Source organism: Nanorana parkeri, unplaced genomic scaffold, assembly GCF_000935625.1.
Source record: "Nanorana parkeri isolate BGI_ZX_2015 unplaced genomic scaffold, ASM93562v1 scaffold281, whole genome shotgun sequence".
Classification (NCBI taxonomy): Eukaryota; Metazoa; Chordata; class Amphibia; order Anura; family Dicroglossidae; genus Nanorana; species Nanorana parkeri.
This window is the reverse complement of record NW_017306549.1, coordinates 815372-839653: the sequence shown is the minus strand read 5'-3', so window position 1 is coordinate 839653 and position 24282 is coordinate 815372. Positions and strand designations below refer to the sequence as shown.

The following is a 24282-nucleotide window of genomic DNA, read 5'->3' as shown; positions in this document are numbered from 1 at the left end:
TTATTAGCCCCCGTATGTGATAGCAATAAAGTTTAGTGGGGAAAAAAATGAAAAAAAAATTTAAGCCCCCCCCCAAAATATTAAAGTTACATAAAAAAGAATAAAAAAATATAAATTATTTTATTTGTCCTGATTTATTGGGTATATCATATGCCTGGGATTTTAGTTTATTTTGGAAGTTATAGGTCACAAAATACAAGGAGTGAAATACAATTTTAGTGTGGAACAATTTTAGAATGTGGTAAGTTTGTCTCCTAACCTTAATAGCCGTCTCGACACTATATTTTCTTATAATTTTTTTATTATACTTAATTTTTTTTATTTGTAAACATTTTTAAAACTTTTAATTTTTTTAACTAGGGGGCATTAAGGGGTTAATTTTTTTAAATTTACATGGGCTTTTGATACGAAGAGATACTCTGTATCACTTGTGTAATACACTGAATCGGCTTGTAGCTCCACAACACAGTGAGCTGGAAGCCGGCTCAGTGGCTGTCATAGCCCTGTGATCACAGCAACTACCTATCGCTGTAATCACAGTGCTGGGACCCCAAATTTGCTGTTGAGGGTCTGCCTCAGATCCTGACGAACCCAGCAACAGCATTAACTCAATGAGCACCACAGACCAGCGCTTAGTCTACCGCATGATGGGATTATTCCGTCACTGTTCTTTAAGGAACTGAAAGACAGTGATTAAATAATCTCGTCATCAGTTGTGCAGGGGTTAATAACTAAGAATGTTTATTTTGGCATACAAGCACACACAGTGAACATTCACAGATATTTGCAGGGTGAACAGCCCTGCAAATTGCTTGTAAATAGACCCTTAATAAAAAAACACCCCCCCCCCCCCCCATAATGTATATGATTATTTTTGCATGGGGAAGGCAATGGGCCACTTTGGTCAGATTTGCAGAAGGTATATAACAGTTGAAGTCTTGATTTTTTAAGGATTATATGAGTTTATCAATTTATCTCCAGAATGTAACAAAGATTTTTTTTTCTCCCCCAAACATTGTTAAAAATGAACTCCAGTCACATGTTGCATACACATAGGGATCACCTGCAGAGTGGCTTTAATATTCCCCCAGTCATTTATTTTGTGTAGCTGACAGTTCTGCTATCTAATCTCTATATCTGCAGCTGTCATTATTTTTGAATGGACTGAAATCTAAGCCTGTAAAATGTAGCTTGTGTGCTCGCCACATTTCAAAGCAACTCCATCTGTAGTTTACAGTGTGGGAGGCTGTGGAGCACGGAATCATGTGTTGCACAGAAGCAATGCAAAAAGCCTGCTGAATTTGGCTGCATTGGGTTGTTCAAAATGCAGATTAAAGTAAACTGAGTGGATGTTTTGAATAACACATTTGCAGTTTTCTGGATAGAGTTTGTAGTTCACAACATGATTTGACTTGCTCTTTTCTTTCACAGAATGAATGGCAGTCCTATTTAGCATGCAAGAAAAATACAGTGGTGGATGGCTATATCCATATTTTGCCCTCAAGGTCACCATTCAGTATGGCAACTAGATTGCCAGCATACACACCGTCTTGTCCTTGAAATTTGGAATGATAAAATGCACTAAGTGTAAATGGCACTGTAGGTGGCACTGTTACATTACCTTTATCACATATTTCAGAGTAACCAGATATAAAGTTCACCCACAGTTCTTTTGCATATTGCAGATTATGCTATCCCCCAATTGCTGTTAATGTTGCATAAGTAGATAAATCAATGCAAAGCTTACAATCAAGAAAGAAAATATGTTAATCTGTAACCAGTAATGTGTTGTGTTCACGAGTTCTTGTAATAAATCTCACTGTAAAAAAAGAAGCATTTCTTTTTTCAGGGCTGGATTCTACGCTTGACCGGGTTGTTATTTTTGAAGTATATGCCCAAAAATGTTTTCAATAACTCAATGCAGGACCTGGCAATCTATACTTTTAATTTCCATGACGTGAGTTTGTGGGCAGTGATTTATGGCTGTAAGGTGCAGCAGAGCAGGACTAGTCTGTGATTTGCATGAACTGACCAATTCATTAAAAGTGCATTAAGCAGGGAAAGATCAAGGAGGATCTGTAGAAAGATCCATCTACTTTTTGTGTGTCATCAGTACTGTAGACTGAGGACTACAACGGTGGTTACAGGGCTGGTTGCCCTGGGCAAAGGAGAATGCTGCAGCAGCCGGTCTTATGAAACAGAAATGCACAGTCAGAGGCATTACTTAAACTATGTTTATGACTGGATTTATGGTCACAGGAAGCTCTACTGAAGAAAGCAGAGTATGTTTTAGGCACGCAAGGTGATAGCTATTGCAAATATACATTAGCTGCTTTGCCTGGAGTTCAGGTGTAGTGAAGCTCTATATATAGAGTAGAACTGCACCTTGGATGTAGTTACACATATGTTGTAGTTGCCTCAGCTTTTAAATGTCTCATGCAGAAACTGACCATGTAACTCACTCAAGTTGATGAGATTTTAACTTTTATTTCTCTACCATCCGTTGAGTGAAACAACAAGGAATTCAGTAACTAAGGGTATAGCACCGCCCATAGGAGTAATGTACACTGTGCATGAGCAAAATTAACCTCTTCCTGTCCGGCCGTTGTAATTAAATGGCCAGACGGGACACTCTCCCAGATAGCAAGCAATTGTGCTGCAAGTTTGAAAATGACTTGCTAAACTATTGCAGACTTGCCAAGCTTCACAATTTTGTTGCACAATTACATCATGTCTGCATTGCAAGTCTCCAGACCAGCGAGCTTGCAGAGCTCTTGCCAAGACCTGCAGGACTCTTGCTGTAGACTTGCCAAGCAAATTTGCTACAAATTCAAAAAGTGTCAACTAGAACTTGCGCTGCAAGTGTTCTGCAAGTCTACAACTTGCCAGGAATATGTGCAGCAAGTTAACAAGAATTACAATTTCACTCCGCCACAAGTTTGTAGCAAGTTATCCTTGCTATCTGGGCTTGAATGTGGATGAGCATTTTAAAATGTCCTCCCCACATTTTAAAGAGCCAGTAATGGCTGTTTATATACAAGCATTTGGGGCGGCTATAGAGCCGATCACTTGTATGTAGTCTGCAAGTGTGCTGCCCCCCCTCCCACAGGACGGCTCTGCCGTCCCCTGTTCGGGCCTGGGACCGGCATGGCGGCTCTCTGTACTGAGATTGGAGGGAGAGCAGCACACAATTGCGCAGATTGTGTCGCACATGTTACATATCATCATGAACGTCGGAGTGTGAGCAATAATTCAAGGGCCATCAATCACATTTCACTTACAAATTACGAGCACTCATTGTTCGGTGCGCTCAGCTGACTGCGCTGGCCAATGAGAAGCGCTTACTTATACGGTTTTACTTAAAATTATTTTTCGTATCATGACAAGTAGATTGTCATGAGGGAAAAGTAGATTGGGCCTCTGCTTTAGTCCTTAGACAAGTAGTTTTTTTTTAAATTTTCACACCCCCTGGAATAAGAATCAGAATAATCCTTTGGATGTGAGGATCAAAGTGTTGTCAAAATCCAGTCGACAAGAAAATAAAGTTCAGCACTACTGGGTGCTTAATGGCATATAAACTTCAAGTTATGTCTGCCATGTCCTGAGATAAGACTGGATTTTCTATAACATACAGTACCTTGGAGAAGGACACATGTAGACAGATACCCCAGTGTGACTGCCATGCCTATGTCTGATCTGAACTTCTGTGGTTAGGAATAAGCATAATTTTCCTTGGCTGAGACCACTAATAACCATATATTTTTTCTCACCTGCACCAAATTTGCTAAGAAACCTGGATTTGTGTTGTTCTAATTACTTTACAATTGTAACAGTGGATGTTTTTGCCAGCCTGTGGAATAATCCAATTATGCATGCTAAAATTTAGCCTCTTGTGGACTGGATTTTGTCAACACATTGATCCTCACACATCCAGACGAGATTATAGTCATACTTATTCAGTGAGATGAGCAGTAATTAAAGGGACACCTGTGATCAGAGCCGGCGCTACAGCTAGGCAAACAAGGCAGCCGCCTAGGGCGCACTGTTGCCTAGGGCGCAGCCTCGACTTCCTTGCAGCTTCCTTGCCTCTACCCTGCTGTACACACGTGTGCTTAGCATGTTCCGTTGAATCCAGCTTGTCACTGCTTTCTTCCACGCGCTTGTCAGCTGAGCGACAGTGAGGAGGGGGGCGCCATCAGTCAGCCTGGTCCTGGGAGTGGATTGGCGGAGTGCAGCTGGCCACGCCCCCGGCCACACTCCCTGCACACAGAGCAGAGCAATGCAAGGTGAGCAGGCAGTGTGCGCTGCCTTTTCCCGGGATCGCTGTGTTGCTGTCGGGATCTACTTACCCTGGTGGGACGCTATGGCTGCATGCTGACTGGCCTGCTCCTCCCCCACCCCTGATTGGAGTCTGCTCATGGTAAGCAACCTGTTGATCTCTAGCTGCAGACATCTCAACTCTTTCTCTGCTCTGTTGTTTTGTTTTTTTCTTGACATCGGGGCCGCTGGTCGCCGTCAGTCAGGGAAAAAAACGGCATAGGAACGAATAGCTAGGTTGCTATTGCAAATTGTAATAGCCAATAGCAGACTAGCTATTGCACCGGCCCACTGCTGCTGTCAATCAGCAGAGGTGGACCTGAAAATCTCCATCAGGTCCTCCTTTACTGACTGACAGCAGCAGAGGGCGGGAACAATAGCCAGCTTGCTATTGGCTATTGCAAATTGAAATAGCCAATAGCAATCTAGCTATTCGTTTCTATGCTGTGTTTTTTTTTCATTTTTTATTATACTGTCGGCAGCAGCTGTCAGAATACTAAAAAAAACAGCAGATAGCAGGGGAAGCATTAGCTTCTCTGCTATCTGCCATCATTTCAGGGGGGTGCTCTCTACCAAAAATACTCGAGTCTGTAATTGCTGCCAATTGCTGCTTCAGTAAAAGGGTCTAAATACTTAAGTACATATTTCAGTTATTTATTTGTATTAAATTCACAGACATTTCTAAAATTCTATATACAGGTGAAACTCGAATAATTAGAATATCGTGCAAAGTTCATTTATTTCACTAATGCAACTTAAAAGGTGAAACTAATATATGAGATAGACTCATTACATGCAAAGCAAGATAATTAAAGCCGTGATTTGTCATAATTGTGATGATTATGGCTTACAGCTCATGAAAACCCCAAGAACCCCAAATCCACAACCTCAAAAAATTAGATTATTACATGCAATCAATAAAACAAGGATTGTACATAGAACAATATCGGACCTCTGAGAAGTACAAGCATGCATATGTACTCAGTACTTGGTTTGGGCCCCTTTTGCAGCACTTACTGCCATTACTTTTGCACGATATTCTAATTATTCGAGTTTCACCTGTATATATCCATCCCAGGGGACTAATCAAGCTTTTAGTCAAATGTTTTTCTTTTCTGTACACTTCCAGATCATCCAGATCTATAATCACAGGAACCAATCATGCACAGTGCTTCTCGGTGGATGGCTTTTATGTCTTGGTTATTGAAGCCAAAGTTCTAAAGAGATAGGGGTGTTGTGAAATCAGTGATTCCAACTATGTTGATGGATTATAAGTCTACCTCTCATAAGGTGTACCACTGGACCTGGGAAGCTTTTTTCCATTGGTACGAGGATAAGGGTTCCAATTCTCCGTGGGACAAATTCTGACTTTTCTTCAAACATATGGGGGGGGGGGGATTTCACTAAAGAGCCAGTGGCCTGGTATGGCGCAGGGAGTGGGGGGGCACTTGTCTGCCAGGTCTGTGCTCGGATTAAGGGTCTGGTTGGGAATGTGAGGGGGGGACCCAATTCCCCCCCCCCTATTTTTTGGGGGGTTGGGTTGCCGTTTAAAATTCCTACCAGACCATTTTCTTTCCTTTTATTTACATGTAAGTTTTACATGTCAGTGGCATTCGGCTATTCACTCACTGCTGTTTGGTCCCTATGAGAATAAAGCGAGTAAACTCCCAGACGTTTGGGTCAGCCAATCCAGATGTTTGATCGGCTGAGTCAAATGGGTTCTTCCCTTCGGCTCAGATGAACATGCCGAGTATGTTCGGCTAAACCGAGCGGAGCCGAAGTCAGCAGTTCTCGGCTGAAGTGAATAGCTGAACGGCGTTCAACTCACTTTACTTTACTCAGTTATACACTCGGCTGCCTCCGGTTGCTTAGTGAATAACCCCCTTGGTACTGAATACTATCAAAACCCTGATTTCAGCCTTGGCTCAACGTCTGTCAGAGGCTTATTCCCTGGTTTGTACCTTTGTTAGTATCTTTGGGAGTTACTCATGTGGTGCCTCCTGTTAGGTACCTGCTTCAACAGTTTGATCCAAATCTGGTATTGTCAGTGCGCTAGGAACATGCCTTTGAGCATATACAGGAGATTGCTTTGTCATCCCTGTCCCAGGAGGTTGCTTTTGGATGTGCCATGGCTACAGAATTACTTCCTGCATCCTTCATTGTATGACTGATGAAACATATTCTTGGACTTACTGTTAAATGCCTTACTCAGAGTCCATTGAGGAACACAGTCACTTCCCACTATGCTGTATTGGTGAGATGGGAGGCAGGTATGGGAGGGGTTATATGCCTTTTGCATATGTCCATTTTCCATTCCTCCTCCGAACAGCACTATACCCATGGTGACAAAATTACGTCTTTTGTCCCTTAATAAACTCAAAGAAAGGGATTTTACAGTATGCACAAAAATCCTGTTATTTTATATGTCCGGAAAACCTAAAATGAGAAATCTGAGTGGTTGGTCAGCAGTGTATACTGTTCATCTTTTACAAACTTTTTGCCATTCAGTAATACACTATTTAGTGAGCTAGAATGACTTGGCCATGCTCAATGCTATTAAATCACTGCAGTTCTTAGAATACCATTTTATCAATATACCTATGAAAGCTTTGTAACAAAATAATGAAGGCCTGTCCTGCTGACTCAGCCGAAATTTTACGCAATATGTGACCCCCTTGGGATCCCTAGTTCCAGAAAAGTTGATTTTTCAATCAACTTTTGACAAAGAGGCTGCCCCCCCAAAAAAAGTGGGCTGAACAATGACTGCAGTTAGTCAGCTGTAGTCACTATTTGGGTATTCTGACAGCAGCACACCCCCACTGTCAGAAAACAATAGACCGGCAGTGTAATGGCCGATGTATTGCCAGTTTTATGTTGTACTTGAAACTGGCAGTTGATAAGAGCTACAATCTGCTAGTGGAGATTAGATCAAGAAAGAAATTGCAAGAAGAGTAAAGCCTTTCTATCTATATTGCCTACCATTAAAATCTTGTCTTAAAGAAGTTCAACTGTATGTAACTAAGAGAAAATCTAATCCTCTTTTTTTTTAAGGGAGTACAAGGGGGTTGACAAGTTAACACTTAAGGGCTGGTTCATACCAGTCTTGTTTGGCACAAAGCCTTGCTTTGTACAGTATAAGGCGTATTCACACCAATGCACTGCATTGGTGTGCATTCTGATAAAATGATACAGACACCATTTTATTGCAGCACATTGCAAAGTGCTACAATGCGTTAAAAAGTGCTGCAGCACAATATTTATATATCGTACAAACAAAAAACAAAAAGAGAGCGCCACAATGCTTTACAGCAACACATGGCAGCACACATAAATGCACCTTCACACCGTAAAGCTGTACACACAATAATATAATTGTCCCATAAAATGTATAACATCTCAGTTTTTACATAAATTCACAAAAAATAAAAAATGTACCTTTAATTTCATGTTTTTCCACTTCTTTAAGGGAGCGAACAAAAGCAGTCTGGCTCTCTGTGAGCATCCAGCTTTTATGTAATACTGTTGCTTGTATAATATACTTGTGTGCCTGCAGAAAGAAAAAGGGAAATACACTATTTTTAACTTGAACTCAACGTTCTTTTGTTCTAGAAAAAAAGCAAATAGCTATCTAACTATCTCTGTCTCTCTATCTATTTGTTCATACATATATGTGAAAAAAATAATAAACACTGAAGAAAGGTGGGTTTTTTTTTATATTACAGGATATATATTTGTCCATATATAATATAAGAAACCTTTTTGTAGAGAACATGATCATATGAACCAGGGAGTGCAATATATGTTTAAAAAAAAAATATTTCTAACAAGGCTCCTATGCTTTCATTGTTCATTACTGGTACTTTACTAACCTCAATGTTATATAAAAGTAAAACTTAAGCATGTCGATTTTATGTTGACAAACCTAATAGGACAATCTTCTATTATATAAAGTTTAAGAATATACATTTTGTATACTGTATATAATGCAGTATTACATTACAATACTTTTATAATTTTTGTGAATCCAGTAATATCCTATATTTAGGCTACCATTGCCAACAGTTACTTTTAAATATGCTAGCTGCCTGTCTGTCATGCATGCTTTTAATATGTTCTAAAGCTGACCACACACACACACACACACATACTAGTATTTGATCTGTACACCACACAGCACCGCAGACAAGAAGTGCTTCTAATTGGTCAGCGCGGTCAGGTGACCAAACTGACCAATGAGTGCTCACCACTTTTGACCTTAAATTTAAATACTGAACACAGGGCTGTGTTTCTGGGTACAATGTACAAATCGGCAGCCAAGGAGAGGAATTAAAATTCGCTAAGAGGTAAGAGGGGGTAGTTTAGCTCATTTAGCTAGGAAAGTGGAATTACCCTCAAACAGGTCAAATGTTTTCCCTTCACCAAGGCAGTTTCTAGGTTCCTAAAAGACCCCTGGCTCCTAGACTAGGATGTTAACGGGTTTGTAGTAAACTATGGTAAAAAGTGTATGAAGTTGTTTCTCATTCCATACGGCTAAACAAAGAAATCAAATGTCTGATATTGCTTGTAAAAATAAGTAATAATTAGTTAATGTGCATATAATATGTATGATTGTTAATATTGGTCTGATATTGCTTAGTGAAAAAGAAATATGTATTGTGAGGTATGGATACATGTAGAAACCAAGTACTAAATTTAACATGTCATGTTCTATAATTATCTACCCAACATAATTCTAAAGCCGTGTAAGGGAAAAATGCAGTTACCTAAGGCGGTAAAAATGGATGCCCAAAAATAAACGACCATATTTGGGATGATGGCAAAACATATCTGGGGCACTTAGTAAAAGACCTGGGTGTCAGCGTGTAGCAACATCCCTGACTACAACTGTCTCGCTTTTTTCATGCTTGTTATAAAATCAGGAGATAAAATACAAAATCAGCCAGGGAGCTAGAATTTTCAAAAGATGGTCATGCTACATATTTCTTTCAGTACAGGTTTCCTTTAGAGCAACTCGGTTGCAAAAAAAGAAGAAAAAAGCCCGTATAAAAACTGTAATAATAACTGTTAGTTCTTTCAGAGGGGACTTCAATCTTTGATGTCTTGCAGATCACTGACTGCTGGTTTCTTCACCATCAGACAATTCCGGGAGCTTTAGATGCTTATGTACTACTATTATACCCGCCAGGAACTAAATCACTGCAAGGACAAACTAATGATGTAGAGACCAGCAGGTGTAGCCACGGTGTGCAGCAAGGGACGCAGGGACCCATCATACCTTGAAATGTCAGATACCGAAGATTCCAGAGGCCAGTGTAGTTATGCAATATAGCAACACTGGAGTCACTGGAGGTGGGACTGCTAAGTATTATTACTCTTATTTTCTTTAAATAGCAACAAAGTCCCTTTAAATCAGTTACAAAGCTGACTACAAAGTATTTGCAACAATTACAGTCTAAGAGAGGAAGCATAATGTACCCTATAATTAATTCCTCATACCACACAGAATAGTTTTAACTTACACACTTGACTGCCATCGAAGCTATTTAAACCCATACATTGCTCGCCCCTTTATGCTGTAATTGACTGTGTTGGGTCCCAATCAGTCTAATGCTTTAGATGTGGCTATTCAAGTAAAACGGTTAACACTTGATCGCTCCTCCAGTATAATTGGGCCCAGGCTTATATTTTTATAATCATTATAATATGTCCAAATGGATGATGTTGTCAAACTAGTAGGAATATCTTCTATTGCACTGCCCATTAATTCACATTTAATAAGATCATGGTCATTACAGAAAAGAAAGGCTCATGAACTGGAATCTAAAAGCGGATTCATATTATGTCAATCCATTTCAAGGTTCCGATTTAGTTTTAGAGGCCATTACCATAACAACCCAGTGTAATTGCAATCGATAATAAGCATAAAAATCATTTCATATTGTTTCATTAACAAAAGAAAAATGCAACAAGTGCTCACACATATTTAGAGGTCATTTAAAACGTTTTTTCTTTTAAAAGTTGCAAAGATAATACAATAACAAAACCAACGTTTTACCTTATGACAGCTTATTGCTACCTATATTCCCTTTGTTTACCTTGGTTTTAATTGATACTTTAAAAACATTATATATAGGATTATATATCATTTACAACTACACAGGCATTCTCCAGTAGTAGAGTTTAGAACAGGCTATTTAACAGCATGAGGCCCCATGTCCAGAGCAGTTATGGTTGAAGTACAAGGTAAATTCCAATTCTTATTTTAACATACTGTATATTTGATCATTTGTTTTGGACCAGGGTGTTGCCATGGACATAGCCTATCTTGATTTCAACATTGATGTAAGAGTGGTCAAAGCAGTGTAAACTGCAATGCCACATATTTTAAACATGAAGCTAAGATCGAGAACCTAAGGTCGCTGCTTACGCAGACGATTTGCTCTTTTTTTCTCACTGCCCCTGATATATCTCTACCAAATTTATTAGCAGAATTCGCAGAGTATAGTAAACTATCTAACTATCATATCAATCCCCAAAAATCTGAAGCCCTGAATCTTGCTCTCCCTTCCTCTCACGTGAGCCGCCTTCAAAGTAATTTCACGTTTACCTGGTCTAAGACCTCCATCAAGTACAGTACAGTACAGCTCCTGAGAGACTTGAATACAGTCTACTCTTTAAATTTTTTACCCCTGCTACAGAAAATAAAAATGGACCTTGGGGACTGGTCTCGCCTGGCATTCTCCTGGCCAGGCAGGTGCAACATCGTTAAACAAAACGTCTTACCGAGGCTGCTATACCCTATTCAAGCATTGCCCATCTCGGTACCCAGGGGATTCTGGGTGGCGGTTCAGTCCCTGATTACAAAATACATTTGGGGGTCTAAACCAGCTAGAATACGACATTCCATTCTTCGTTTACCCAAGACTTGCGGGGGTCTGGCTGTTCCTGACGTCTATTTCTACTATGTAGCCGCGCATCTCACACGGATCCTCGACTGGTGCCGTCACACTGCTTTGAAACCCTGGATTGCCCTCGAACAATGTGCTTCTCCCATTCCCCTTCACACACTCCCCTGGTGTCCTCAAGTGCCCACCTCGACCCATACGCACCCGACGATTGGTCAGACCTGGAAGATAGCCCGAAAGGTATTTGACACCAGACTGATCTCTCCGTCGCCCTCCCCGCTTATCCCGGTTATAGGGTCACCGGATTTCACCCCGGGACTGCAAGACCCCATCAGTCTTGAATACTCCGATGCAACCCTACCTATAGTATGTAAATACTTACCTGCCCCATTGACATGTCACCTGCCGCCCCGAGGTTGGCCTTCTATTCGAGGTTACACATGGGTGGAGGGTCTGCGTTCTGGGCTCTGGGGGGACGGCACAGGCGGAGGTGGGCTCGTCCCTCTTCCGCCGGGGGGGTCTCTTCAGAAGAATATGAGCCCATTATGGAATCATACGACCCTTCCACGGATCTATGATACCGACAACGTACAGGTTGGTAGTTTGTCCTAGAGGGCATTATTTGGGTTACTACACCCTAGGGTTGATACTATGTACAGTACATAGTACTAACTTGTAATGTCGCTGTTCGGTGGCTGCGCCCACTGCTATTACGGTGGGAACAGTTTCCCCTGCTTGCTATATGTGTTTATATGTTTGAAAACTTGATAAATAAAAGAATTTATAAAAAAAAAAGATCGAGAACCTAGGGACAAATCTACAAATAGTGGGAGGAAAGCTAACCTTGGAAAGTATTTTATTACTGAAAGAATAGTTGATGCTTGGAACAGGCTTCCAGCAGAGACATTGGGGGTGATTTACTAACCTAAACACATGCACGCACCAGGTGCGTGTTGATTTTCACACAGCAAAACGTATTTATCAACCAAAAAGTCTCTAAAAGCATATTTCCACTAATGCCATATATGGAAAAATAATGCACATGATGCATATATAATGCTGCTTCACAGTTTAGACAAAAATGGTTAGCTCATGCATTTACATTCCTGCATTCATCAACGCAAGCAACACAACATAGAGCTAATTTACACAACATCACCTTGCAATTCATGCAGGGCTTTGCACAACACACCTGCTGGGTGTGTACACACTACAAAGGTGTTTAGATTCCACCCATAGATCATGCTGGGAGGGAAAACACTACAGAGGCGTATACATGTTCGTGGTGTGTTTATAAGGTTAGTAAATCAACCCCATTGAGTCAGTCAACAGTAAGTGAATTTGAACATGCCTGGGACAAATAAAAAACTATTCTGAGACAAAAAGATTAAAAAAGAAAACAAAAATCAAAAAGACTCAATAGACCACTGGGTCTTTTTCTGCCGTATCTATGTTTTTCCAATTTATTTCATGGGGTACATTATTGTTTATAATGCTTTAAATGTCAAACTGATGTATGGATATCACAGTAGACATACCCTTTATCTGTAGTCAGGCATATAATCATCAAAAGTGTGTGGAGCTACAGAAGGGCCTGCCATGACTAGGAGTGGGACTTAATGGAAGTTCAGTTAATTTTCCAGATTGTATAAACATCATATCCTGCCATCACTATATATTATTTATACATATAAACTGTAAAAAAAAAAACATGCCACAGACACTTCAGAGGGAAGTTCCTTGAATGGTATCCCTACAGTGCCATAGTAATTCCTGGGTTTGCAAGGTCAAATGATCCTAAAAGCTATGCCAGCAGCAATATAGCTGTCAATTTTGCCACAAAATGCTGGGAAGGTCCCTGATGAAGGCAGGGACAAAAAGAGACGTCCTTGTTCTCCAGACTGGGGTTATAATATAGTGCTAGCAACCCCTTCTTGTAAAGAACATTAAAGTTTTATTGGATTTATGCACAATTAAAACTTCCTTCTGCTTTTTATAATTTTTTTCTGCTGCACAAATTCTGTGTCTGCACCATTTTTATACAAGAAATAAAAATGTTATTCTCTGCTATATCAACTAACTTTGTGCTGTTAGAAATTAATTTTAAGTGTTAGATGGAAAGACGCATTAATAAATATGCTGGGCTTTTATTTATTTCTGGGGCTCCTGACTCTTTTCCCCTGCCTTTCACTGCTGCGATTATTACTACTATGGTTTAATTAATGCAGAATGAAGTGGTCAAAATCAGCACAGTAAACAGCGCCATAAACTCTCACCGGCTGTGGGCTGGGTGTTTTCTCTTCATTGCTTTCATTCTCTTCTGTAGGTTGTGTTGCAGTTGTACTGCCAGGTCTTGATGAAGGCTTGCTGTTTCTCTGGCTGCCACCTGAGCCATTCCTCCCATTCTTTGTTCCATTTGACAAGACCTGGCTTTTGCTTGCTGTTATAAGAGAAATTAGTTTATAAAAATGTCAGTATGTCCATAAAGTCTACAATGTGAGCAATCAACATTACTCCCATGCCTAAAAGTGCTGGATCCTGGAGCCCACAATTTTTTTTACTTGGGATATCTATAAGATATATGTACAGTATAAAGGATCGTAAGGGATGTAATTGATGTGCCAGCTCCTTGACAGCAGCCAAGAGTTCCTGAAGTAAAGCTAACTTCTCAGCAAACTTTAAAGGTGAAAAATTCCTGAGTGTCTAATTGTTTATTGTGTTTTTGTGTTATATGTTGTTTAACCAATGGCTGCCTTATATATACTGTATATAAAAACGGTATGTAAACCACAACATTAGGCTCTTATATGGGCCCTTTTAGTCTGTTAAACATAAAAACCATGTTTGCTTGTGAGCTGCATTCTTATCAGTCACATTGTTTTCCAGCTCACACTGAGAACTACAGAACCCATCCATTGGTATAGAGAAGATGGGAAGGTGTTTGATCTTGCCCTATGCTGCTTCTCTGTGAATACAGTACCGCGAGTGAGCATTGTCACCCTAAAATGTATTACTGACAGAATTACCAGGGAAAAATAAAGATAAAATATCCTGAAAAAAGTAGCCACAACATCTAAGGACTGTAAGCTACAATATATTACCCTTTTTAACTTGGGCTTAGAACAACAACTTGTGTTCAGCTAACTGATAGGATTTACAAGGACTGCTTCATATTTCTTTTTTCTGCAGATGAGACAGATTTATCACTTTAACACACCCCAAAACCCATACCAGACCCGTATCAAGGTATGCAGCCTGGCTGTCCAGGAAGCTGTCATTTAGTTGTGGGCTGCATATATGAGGAAGTTTGGGCAGGCGGGCAAACTAGCCAATCTGGCCATTTACTGTAGTTTGCTCATTCAGCAAAGTGTGAACAAACTGGGTTCAGGTCAAATTCAGGGTTGAGCTGAATCTGACACTCATCCCTAGAAATTAAGCTTGGCAGAGTAGCTATCTGCAGGAGTAGACTTGGCACATGAGAGAAAAATTAGTACCAAACTTGGAGATGCAATTTCCCTGGCTGCAATTAGTTCTATCTAAAGGCTGCCCTTTAATAAAAACAAAGCTTCTCTTGTTTAAAGTGAGGATCCTGGACTGTTGCAGCAAGGACGGCTCTCTGACCAACCAGTGTTTTGTGCTGAGCTCAGCTGCTGCTGCAACAGAGGTAGAGAGAGTGCACAATGGATGCACAGGTTTTGAACATGCAAGAGCGCTTGCTCCTGCGAAGCCCAACGCAAGTTGTGTCCTGCCATCTTGGCAGGATGGGGGGTTGGCCTACCTAGGAGTTTTTCATACAGGCTTGGGAGAGACTGCATACAACCTTCAGGATTGACATTAACCATACAAGTAGAAGTACTGATACTTGTCCAAGTACTCACAGATACAAGTACTGATACATTTTTGTTTATTGTCATGTGACAGTTTTTCCTAAAACAATACAGACTAATGATTTCAGGACAGTGGTAGAGCACCAGGGCCCGTTCCAAGCTGCAACCGCTGCAACCCTGGTAGTTCTTATGAAAATGTCAAGTATCGGCAGTGGTATCTGAATTGGTATCTGAACTTCTCTAATCCTAATCTTCATTTTTTTACATCAACATTCAGGCTTGACAGGAGGTGGCATTGCACAGTGCTGTAAATCTAACAAATGAAGCGTGCTTATAAGAGGCAATATCATTGATTGCTGTAGTTAAAAGTAAATGTTCAGGCCCTTGATATGGTATCAGCATTAGAACTGAGTTTCAGTGAATTACATATTTTGGCAGGTAAAATTGGATTTTTGAACTTACTGTAAAATCAGTTTTTAGAAGTTTACTGAGTAACACAAGATTCAGAGACAATAGGGTTAGACTACTGCTTAGAGAAGGATTTGAACACAAAAACTGTAGAACCACTGCCACCCCTAGAATGCCTCCATGTTGTAGAAAAGCAATACCATGAGCAAGGTCATAAAAAGAGTGAGATAAGTGTCCCTCAATTAACTTAAAAAAAATGGATTTTACAGCAAGTACAAAAAGACAGTTTTCTTTCACAATCATTGAGGGAAACACGATTCTGAGAGAATTAGTATGTCCAAAGCAATCTAACTTAGGGATGGGCAGCAATAAAACATTTCCAAAACAGGCCCACGTAACAACAAAACTTAGGGCTGCCTGCAATCAAAAGAGCCGCTTGAAGAATCTTACGTCCAGAGCTGGCATGAAATGAGGCTTGAACATCCACCTGGAAAAACTTAAAGAACATGTGAACATAAGACCAGGTGGCAACCTTGAAATCTGGGAGACGGTATCCTGATGTTGAAAAGCCCAAGAAGCACTCACAGATCTGGTAGAGTGTGCCTCAAAACCATACGCTTGGATGATGATCTGTCTAAGGCATCACAAAATTGTGGAATGAAGCAGGTTCCCCTTTCACAGAAACATGAGTCAGTTTTTCTATTGGAAGCAGTTGCTGTGAGAGAAACACATACAGCATGTACTACATCCAGACAATAGAGGGAAATCCCTTTCTGATGCACAGGCGTTGGGCAGAGGAACAAAAGGAACAATGTCCTGGTTGAGGTAAAAGGCCAAAACCACCTTGAGAAGGAAGGAGGCTCTGGACCTTCACACCACCTTGTCCTTATTTAGGACCAACAATAGTTCTGTGCAGGACAAGACCAGCAGCACATAAACATGCCTCAAAAAGGTAATGGCGTCAAGGAAGGCAACCTGGCGAGAAAGGGAAATATCCCTGTTCGCTAGAAAAGGTGGTTTTTGAATAGCCAAAAGTACTACATTGAGATTCCATGGAGAAACAGGCGATTGAAGAAGGATAATAATCCACTCCTTGAGACAGAAAGTTCTGATGATCTATAAGAGCCCTTGAAGCACACAGTGGATGGCGTTTGCGCATGCGCGCACGCACAGTGTGACCCATAGTGTCAGACCGGGCCGTGCACTATCTCGTAGACGTCAGTGCGCGCGCGTGTGCGCTTCACGTCGCGTGCACGCATCTACGACGTATTGTGGCGCCAAACGGGCTATTTAAGCTCAGCCCCTCCATGTCTCCAGTGCTGAGTACTCTTTCAGCTTTGTGCCTTGTATACTGTGCCTGTTTCCTGTCGTGTTGTTTCCTGTTGCTGACCCTGGCTTGCTCCTGACTCTGCTGATCTTCCGGTATCCTGACCCTGGCTTGTCTGACGATTCTCCTGCTTCCTGCCTGTTCCTGTATTGCCTGCACGTTATCGACCCCGGCCTGTGACCCGACCACAAGTTTGCCTCTTGCTACACTACCTTCCCGCCTGCACGTTGCCGACCTGCTACTATCATCAGTTTCTGAATGAATGGGAAGCCTCTGTACGGAGTGCTTCCCATTCATTGAGTGCTGAACCTGCAGAAAAAGAAATTGAGGACTTTATGTCCTCAAATTCTTTTCTATTTAAGGGAAATGTCAGGGGTCTGCTTAGACCCCTAATATTTCCCCAAAGCCCCACCAACAGTAAAATAAAAAATAAAAAAATGTAAAAAATTATTTTAAAAAAAGTGAAAATTACCCCCCCCCACACACGTATTATTAGACATGTGCAAACACTACAAATTCATTTCAGATGAAATGAACGAAAACTAAAAACATTTTCATTCGTTCCATCAAACAAAACAAATTTTTATGCTATTTTGGATTCAGCCATTGGTGCGTTCTGGAGGCAGGGCGCATAACGTCATATAACACCGCACGTGTTGGGTGCCGTCATCTTGATGTATATCTAGGTATACACCAAGATGGTGGCGCCTATATCGGCGTCTGACGCCACCCATGCATGGAGTCATGTGACATCATGCTCCCCGCCTCCAAGATGGTGGCACGCATTCGCAGAACGCGCCGGTGGCCAAAATGGACACCACATTCTCATTATTACAGAATTATTATATGCCTGAATACATTTTTCGTATATTCGGGCAAATAGTAATTCATTAATTTAACATGTAGTCTAGGTTTTGTGTTCTGTTTTTTATTTTTACTTTTCTAGATGCACTTACATAAAAAAGGGTCGGCATGACAACCTGACACTTGGTTTTTATAGACTCTATTTTAGTTTACCACTTGTTTTCCTACAGTTGTTTTATTTAATAAGAATACTTATATTGTGCCTACAAATTTAATACCTTCGAACAAAAGTTTTATTTTTATCATACTTTTTAATATGTTTCTTTGGGGCTTAACAAAATGGGAGTCTTTAAATGGTGCAGATATTGGAAAAATGGGTGTGGCCACGGAGGGGTGTGGTTACTGAGGGGTGTGGTCATTTAGGGGCACTGTAGAGCTTTCTCGCAGAGGGCGAATAAAGGCCTAAGTCCGGCCCTGTGCACAGTAAATGTTTTTTGCATACCAGTTCTTCAGTTCAGCATTTTAGCCAAGGATTGCTCTGCATATTTACTGACAGGAGGCTCATAAGGACAATAAGAAGAGTGAAATCTACTAAATCATTAACACAATAGCATAGGGCAGTTTGCATAAGTACAAAATGTTTCATTAAAAGGAGTTTAGTTAGGCGGGAAACAAGATCCTATCTTATGGCCCGTAAACCAGCTTTAGGGCCAGTATAAGTTGTAATGCAGGGCCAGCGCGAGAAAACAAGGTTTTGGAAAAGATCTCCAAATGTTGGATTGATTGATTCTTAAACACAGGCGTGCCAAACATTGAGTAGTAGTCAAAAGCTTATCAGGAGTATCCCAATCCTAAACGATGACTGGGATTGACAAGTCCCCCTGGAAAGGTCTTAGTAGTCTTAGGGCTTCTAAGAGAACCTAGACAGGTAGCAGCAATTTCACTGTGGTGCGTACAGCGTTAATGAGAGCTAAAACAGTCTCTCTAAGTTTTGAATACCAGCAGCTGCTTGAGGCTCCTCTGGGTCAATATAATTCATTAAGGATTTTTAAAACTATTCATCAGACAGAGTCTCTGTGGCAGAAGGCTCAGAGGCCACTAAAGCTGCAGGCAGATCAGATATAGATTCTGTAAGAGAAGTCATGGAAATATGCATTTGGCTTTTGCAGTAAGAGTCTGCCATCAGAGTTGTCCCATGAAATCATGTATTAGTGCACTGCAATCCTCTTGTGGGAGAACCCCTTACATGTTCCAGGCTCTTGGTGTTAGGCCCCTTAAAGGGTGCACTGAAGGAAGCACATGCATTCTACTCTTAGCAAAGTGAGCTATTGCTTAGTCCTTCAGTGTTCACATCTTCTGTGTAAAACAAAGGAGGATAATAAAGGTGCCAACGGTCCTAATAGGTAACTTCCAGTGCTTAGCCCACATGGCCTACTCACAAACACAATTTATAAGAGACCTGGTCACACCAGAGGTTGTGCTATGGCTCTGGAACTGGAAAGCGGTGGTGGCTAACTAGCATTGTGCATTCCAGTCTGGAAAGCACCACAATGCAGAACCCAGTGCTCTAAGGCATATTCAAGGCTAGCCCTGCAATTGACCAGTCCAACTGGGCCCAGGTATAGCCCACAAAGCTATTGATAAGATACACTGATCCTGGATAGCTGTGTATATGCAATTGAAACAGTGTGTATGGAATGTTGGTTGATAAAAACATTTTTCTTGAAAAAAACAGAACAAATGCCTACAAAAAAACAGTTATTTTCTTAGCAGAGAAAAGACATCCATCCTTCTTAGGATACTAGCAAAAAATGGGGCATGCTGGAAATGGGAAGGTTTATACCGGCTGACACTGTTTTTTTGTTTGCAAATATTTAAGTTCTCCTGTAGGCTGCAGTAAAACCCAATTGTCTCTAAATCCTCTGTCCCTATTATCTGAAGACATTTACGGCATTTTGACAATTCATAACCACAAAGAAATAAATTACACATTTAGGCCTCATTCACAGCTGTAAAGGGACACACACCTTTAAGAAGGAGTGTATTTCTGTTCTAGGGAGTCACAGGTGTTTACGCACAACCGCAGACAGTAGCCCATACAAATCGATGACAGGCTAAACAGAAGCCAAGGCTGTAAGCACATCCAAGCGGTCACATGTGTACAGGGACAGATGAGTGGTCCTAGATCCAAACTATCTGACGGCGTGTGGCCATGTGAATGAGGCCTTGTATGTCTATTTGCATATTGTACAGAAATAGGAGCTAGTGGAAAATTACTTACAATAAGAACGTAAAGATCTTTCATTAGGAAGGAAACAAAACGCAGGAATCAGTGCTTGACCTTTCCCAGTGACACTTAGAACTTCTTCATCCTTATCAAAGATCTGTAGTTTGATGAATACGTCCGACTTTGAGGTATGTACGTGAACTGTTGCAATATGCTCTATTGCTGCTTTTACGGCGTACCTTTTATCACAAAAGCAGAACAAAGAATTCATTAAGTTACAGAAGCAGCACAGACTGGAAGTGTCCTTCTGACAAATTTTGACAGGAGATTTATGGCTCTGTACAAAGAATGAATAACGTATGTGTTGAGAATTTTCTTTGAAGATAAAACTGAATACTTTGCATAATTGTCTAGTCTAAACTGAAAGTATTCTTGTATAAATCTGTTCAATAAGACCCATTACAGTAACACAATATGATAATGAAAAAGAAAGCAAGTTCATGACCAACCTGGCCTAGTTCAGCCATTACAGCTCTGATTATATCACATCCTCACTTGATTCCTTTAATAATAAATGGTCTTATTGAATAAAGAGTTACCTTCTCTTCATTGCAGTAACTTATTGCAACCAATCAGAATCTTGTATAAGGCTAACCTCGGAAGACTGAATTCTGATTAATTGCTGTGGGTTACAACACCTAGGAATTAGCACTTATGAATAAGTACTCAATATAAAAAAACTATTCCAAAGAGCAGCTGGTTCATTGTCCCTAAATCGCAGGCCATACCATTGGAGCATAAAAATAATGTTGGGCTCAATAGAATCTGTAACAGCGTGACTACATGCTTCAGAGGAAAATGTGATGCAACAGGTCAGCATTTAAACAACTGTGGGGAAGTATATCAGACAATACAATGAATGTGACATTCACCAAGCATTCACGGCAGATGAATCAGTCGCTGTAACTTAAAACGCATGCACCAGGAAGATACACCTGCAGTGAATGTCACATTTACTGCTTTATAAATATGCCCCCAAGCAATTATTTATGTACATTTAAATGTGGTAGTATTTAGGCATGCGTCAAATAAATATCCACGTTGCTTAATACATTATGTATTTTTTTTATTAGTATTATTATATTTTCTATACAAAAAAGGCCAACAAATAAAGATCCATTTTGGACTTACCTAAATATCAAGTATTTGCTTTGAGGTATATAGTAGTCTCTGATTTCTTTTGTAGAAAATGCATTGTTTACCAAGTCACGAGAGAGCGATGGCAAAGGGTGATAGGCACCAATAAGTCTTAGTCTCCATTTCCCAGATGACAAAGCAAACTCTCCGGTATGTGCCTCTGCCATAAATGTGTATCCCTTCTGTAACATGAGCATAAACATTGCATTACACTATAGTATAAATGAAACCATGTAGAAATAGTATTAATAATGCATAGGTTTTTTTTCAACTACAATATACTTAAGTTGGTAGACTGCAATATATTTACTAGGGATGCACCGACCCCAGGTTTTCGAGCACGAGCACCTATATTTTTTTCCCGGTACTCGCCGATACCAAATACCGATACCGGAAGTCCCATTAAGGAATCGGCGCAGCGTGTAATGACTCGCTGCCCAGCTTCCTGATTAGCTGGGAAGCCGGCTCCATGCTCCCTCGTCAACAGGTGCGAGGAAGCATGGAGCCAGCTTTCTGGCCAATAAGGAAGCTGGGGAGGTGGGTAATGACTCGCTGCCCAGCTTCCTGATTAGCCAGCTTGCCGACCAATCAGGAAGTTGGGCGGCAAGTCTTTACACGCTGCCCGGCTTCCTGATTGGCCGGGAAACCGGCTCCATGATCCCTTGTCACTTGGAACCGGCTTCCTGGCCAATCAGAAAACCGGGGGATGAGTCATTACGTTGCATCCCTAATATTTACACTGTTAAAATGAACAATAAATGCTGTTAGAATTTTTTTTAATTTACTTGACCGTGGGAAAATGCAATAGGAGAAAGAACTGAAGAACTTTGTGATGACAGATTTTCATGGTGTGGATTGGTAAGTAAATAATAAGGTGGAAATTACAGCAGCCAATCAACATTCATCCTTTTCTAACCAAAATAATTTATACTGAAATTTGATTAGCTGCCTGAATAACTACTCTTTGCTTACAGCCAATGGACTAACTAAAGCTTAATAGTTTTAGGAGAAATTAGTAGTGTCTAGGTAGTAGGGATGAGGTTTGGGTATGGGTCTACCATGGTTTTAACGTAAACCAAGTGTTTTTGCGGGCCTGCCGAACTAATGCCGGAATTTACTACAGCAACCATAATGCACTGCCTGATATCTAAACCTAGGTCAGATAGTTTAGAAGGGTTAATAAGGGGGCTTTTAGATAAACCAGCCCCCTTATTATAAAAAGTTGAGTTCCCGCCACTATATTGACTTGTGCTTGAGCTGTGATACGGATCTCCTCTTACTCCCTGCTGTGTTTCTTGAACAGAAGGTAAAGGCAAATCTCCTTCATGGAACACACCAAACAAAATGAAGCCTGCCTGCCTGCCTGCCAGGGACCTTAACTATTCCTTGCTCTACCTAAAACTAAACATGTTTTGGCTTTATATACAATTTAAAGCACATCAATAAAATATATATGTTAATGTACATTTATATTGAAAAAGTCTGTATTTTAATTGCCAAATAAGTTAAAGTGACACTAAACTCAGGAGTTAAATCTTAAAAGTACTCTCAAGTAGGACCATGGGGAACAAAAGTAGCCACCCTCCAGAAGTAAGGACAGTGTCAGCACCAATTCAGAGATGATTTGAGGATCTACAGCCTTTTGATACACAAATACGATACATTTTTGTTAACAGTTAAGGTACTTGAATGTATTTTTAAGATTTAACTACTAAGTTTAGTGTCACTTTACTTCAGACCCCAGTGAACAGAACTCAAACTCAATGCAGGTGAACTTTACAAAAGAAATAATGGTTAGTTTTACATTTCTTAAAAATATTCCTTACCACAATAATATTTCTAATGTAAGAACAGATAGGAAGCAGAGACAATGCATCTGAAGGTACATTTCCATCATAGTAGACATGTGCGATTCGTTTCGTTGCAAATCGAAATTCGTACGAATTTTCCTGAAATTCCGAATTTCGGAGCATCCGAAATCCGAATGGCAGTTTCCGAATTATATCCGAAATACGAAATTCCTTTAACGAATTTCGGATTCGAATTTCTTTGAAACAGGAACTAATATTACCCCTGTAAATGAGGTTGAACAACATGACAAGATTTTTTTAAAATCTGAGATACGGATCCGCTGCTTTACGAAATACGAAATTCGGATCTGGAATCCGTTAACGGAATTCGTATTTCGGATAAAAAAAACAACTACCACTCCAATATTAACAAAGGTATTTTGCTTTTTAACTTCATCATAACGAATGTTCGTAAAGTTACGAAAATATAACCGCCACTAACGAAAATTCGTATTTCGTGCGAATCCGAATTTTTTGATGGCGCACAAGTCTACTGAATAGCAATTCATATTTTCTGCAGGAAAGTAGCTTTAGGGTGCTTTGTTTCATTTACTAAAAACCACAGTTGAATAAATTGTAATGCATCACCAGCAGGGAAGGGGAATTCTTAAGGTGCCCATACACTGCACGATTCTCGTGTGAGAATCGCGGGAAATCCCTCGATCGTACGAGAATCGTGCAGTGTATGGAAGGCGTGCAACCGTTTCTAATGTACGGTCGCACGACTTTTGTATTTCAAGCATGTTGGAAAACCAGCCGAGAATAGTATGATTTTCGGCTGGTTTTTAACATGATCGAGAGAGCACTGCCGAACGGGCCGATGTGCGCACGCGCACACTGCCCGTTCAGCATTGCAGTCATGGGCCTTCAGGGGGGCGGGCTTGCGATTATCGCAGGTACGATCTGCCTGTCCAAGATGGGCAGATCGTATGTTTTTTTAAGTACTTTACAACCCTCGCAAGACAAAAGGGTTATCCATATAAAGCACAGTGTTATCCATATAAAGCTTATTGGATGGCGGCTTCTCCATTAATGCCATCCTGGCAGCCTCAAAGCAACCCTACCGAGTGCAGGCCCAGCCACTCAGGAGATGCCAGTGTAATGAGGAAGTGGGCTGTGACTTGCTATAGGGGCGTGCACTGGAGGGAGAAGCTCACACCTTTCTCTGGGTCATACAGAGATAACGATCACTACACAGAGCTGTATGGAATGCTTCATGTACCAAGCTTGATCTATATGATTGAACTGCATTAACTGCTGCTGGGGACCGGGGTTGTTTTTTCCCGGGAACAGACCATATATTAGGGGCACAGACAAAAACAAAACACATGTTAGTAGAGTAAGGGTATTTAATGCTGCCTGTGCCTTCCTGTCTTGGTAAGCACCACACCCCGCATTTCCTACACAGGGACAGGAAGTG

The 24282-nt window shown here is 40.7% G+C and overlaps 1 protein-coding gene across 1 annotated transcript in view; it reads right to left on the bottom strand.

The window, feature by feature from the left end:
• Nucleotides 1-24282, bottom strand: part of ADGB (androglobin) — a 206294-nt gene that overhangs the window by 27292 nt on the left and 154720 nt on the right. Inside the window, exons 29-32 of the mRNA XM_018557360.1 lie at nucleotides 21007-21194; nucleotides 19870-20054; nucleotides 13499-13662; nucleotides 7753-7864 (exon numbers count right to left, since the gene is read on the bottom strand). Of these exons, the coding sequence (XP_018412862.1) occupies nucleotides 7753-7864; nucleotides 13499-13662; nucleotides 19870-20054; nucleotides 21007-21194 (649 nt within the window). The remainder of the gene's footprint in view (nucleotides 1-7752; nucleotides 7865-13498; nucleotides 13663-19869; nucleotides 20055-21006; nucleotides 21195-24282) is intronic.